Source organism: Stegastes partitus, unplaced genomic scaffold (assembly GCF_000690725.1).
Source record: "Stegastes partitus isolate 25-593 unplaced genomic scaffold, Stegastes_partitus-1.0.2 Scaffold2459, whole genome shotgun sequence".
NCBI lineage: Eukaryota > Metazoa > Chordata > Actinopteri > Pomacentridae > Stegastes > Stegastes partitus.
In genome coordinates, this window is record NW_007580190.1 from 33,938 (window position 1) to 36,289 (window position 2,352).

The window sequence follows — 2,352 nt, forward strand, 5'->3', positions numbered from 1 at the left end:
GTGTGTGTGTGTGTGTGTGTGTGTGTGTGTTGTCGCGCCTCCACAGCTGGTCAAACTGTGATCTTGATAAAGTGTGTGTTCACACTTTCAGGTCGGTGAAGTTTGAAGCTCAGAGAGAAAATCAGATGAAAGAAAGTCAAAGTGGATGAAAGCTGTCAGGGTTGGTAACGAGTCACTGGGATGAATCAGGACTCAGATGTTGCTGACGTTGTTCTGTTGATGCTATTTTCTATTTACATTAGACTAAAGTGTATATATATAGCTGAATATTAACCAGATGTATTTATATATCTATAGTACACTGTAAAAAATGATCAGCTTCTAACTGATCTCTTAATCATTTACTTTGATTTCAGACTTTCCTGTTTTGTTGATTTACAGAAAAAAAAAAATTTAAAAAAGAGGGGAAAACAGAAAGAAAGGTGTTCTTTTCAGCGTGTGACATTAAAATGACACCGTTTTATTCTATTTAAATCAGCTATAAATGATTGAGCAGATGTTAGCGTGTTTGGACCTGCAGCGCCACTATTTACTGCTTTTTAGTGTCACTACTGTAATTTACCGAAACACTTAATTACTGTTTGACTGACTACAGAATAGGAATAATAATTTACTGTTCAACGCCGTAACGAGACTCTGCAATAGTATTTATGTCCGTATTTCAACGTTATTAAAACGTTCCAGCTGTGAGTTGTAAATTAAAAAACAACTTAATATTTATGATCCAGATCTGAGAAGTCTGTTTGACAGTTAAAAAGCACAGAGCAGTAAAACAACAATAAGATAAGACAATGAGGGATTACAGTTTAAAAACCAGTCGTCTAAGTTCATGTTGAAAAAGGAACGAAGCTGCTCGACTCAGCAGTGCTTCATGAAAATCGTTTTCTTTTCTGTCTTCGTTACGGATTTTGGCTCCAAAAATCTTCAGGTTTTACTGTTTTTAACAATTAGAATCTCTTTTTATTTCTATTCATACTCGTCAGTCATCACTGTGACCAGGTCCAGTGATCACATCCTGAGTCCCAGTCAGCAGGCGGAACCAGTTCTGACTCCAGGATGTGGCTGCAGACCGGGACGTCCTGCCCACTGACTCCATCGACCAGCTGGTGGACAGAACGCCACCATGTCCGAACACACTGATCCGTGTCAGGGCTCAGACTCAGTATCAGCCACTGAGAGACCTTTAGAGTGATACTGGACCTGCTGATGCATGAAATCTTCTCAGATGTGTTTCCTGTTAAATGACCGAGGTAGAAAAACTGAAGCCAAACCCTTCATCCTGTTGGACCTCCAGTTTAGTTTAAGCCTGAACACACAGTTCGTTAAAGTTCGTTGTGATTTAATTTCCACTGTGACGTGTGTGTTGTATGTATATCGTGATATCAATAAAGTTTTAGAAGGTATAAACTTTATCTATCAAGAATAAATCGCATCATCACAATCATTTCAGTCATCTGAACCCACATGTGATTTAAAGCTAAACTCAGATCAAAGTTCAACGTCTTCAGCAGTTCACGGATCCTCCCCGACCTGCTGAGCACGACTCGGTCCAGTCAATCTGCCGGCTGACGAGCTCGTGGTGATGTCATTAAGCCTCAGGACCTGAAGCGAAGCCACAAGCTCTCAGATGGTGACTCACCTGAGAGTTCACCTGCAGACACACCTGGACCACGAGTCAGCGTCTGAGGCGTACGAAGCTGCGTTCCTGTCGGCCCTCAGGCGGCTGAGTCATGTGACCTGCTTCTGTCAGGAGACTCCGAACCACCGAGTGTGTTTGATCCGGTATCTCAGCCGACTGGTTCCACTGGCTGTCCTTCAGAACTTCAACAGTTCACCTCTCAGGATGTGTTTCAGTGCTGACTGCTGCTGAGCCTTCAGTCGGGTCAGAACAGAGTTCACTCACTCACGCACTCCTTCACCCATCAGGTCTGTTTCCGGCCATCTTTAATCTGGCCAGTAACGCAGTGATCAGCACCAATGCCACCTGTGGATACCCAAAATCAGAGGATTACTGCAAACTGGTGGAACATGTTCCAGGAAGAACCCGCAACAACTCGCACTGCCTCAAGTGTGACGCCAACTCTTCCCTGTCAACAGGTACATGACCATGACCAGAACCAGAACCAGAGCCACAGAGAGCTCCACAGCAAGAGGTAGTCGTAGTAACAGTACTTGTGTGTGTGTCCAGAACGTCATCCAATCACAAACGCCATCGATGGAACCAATCAGTGGTGGCAGAGTCCGAGCATCAAGAACGGACGACAGTTTCACTGGATCACCATCACACTGGATCTGAAACAGGTAACGCAACAGACACACAACAGACACACAACAGACACACAACAGACACAC

At 43.8% G+C, this 2,352-nt stretch overlaps 1 protein-coding gene across 1 annotated transcript in view; it reads left to right on the forward strand.

The window, feature by feature from the left end:
- Positions 1 to 2,352, forward strand: part of lama1 (laminin, alpha 1) — a 34,539-nt gene that overhangs the window by 1,592 nt on the left and 30,595 nt on the right. The window contains exons 2-3 of the mRNA XM_008305283.1: positions 1,927 to 2,097; positions 2,189 to 2,301. Of these exons, the coding sequence (XP_008303505.1) occupies positions 1,927 to 2,097; positions 2,189 to 2,301 (284 nt within the window). The remainder of the gene's footprint in view (positions 1 to 1,926; positions 2,098 to 2,188; positions 2,302 to 2,352) is intronic.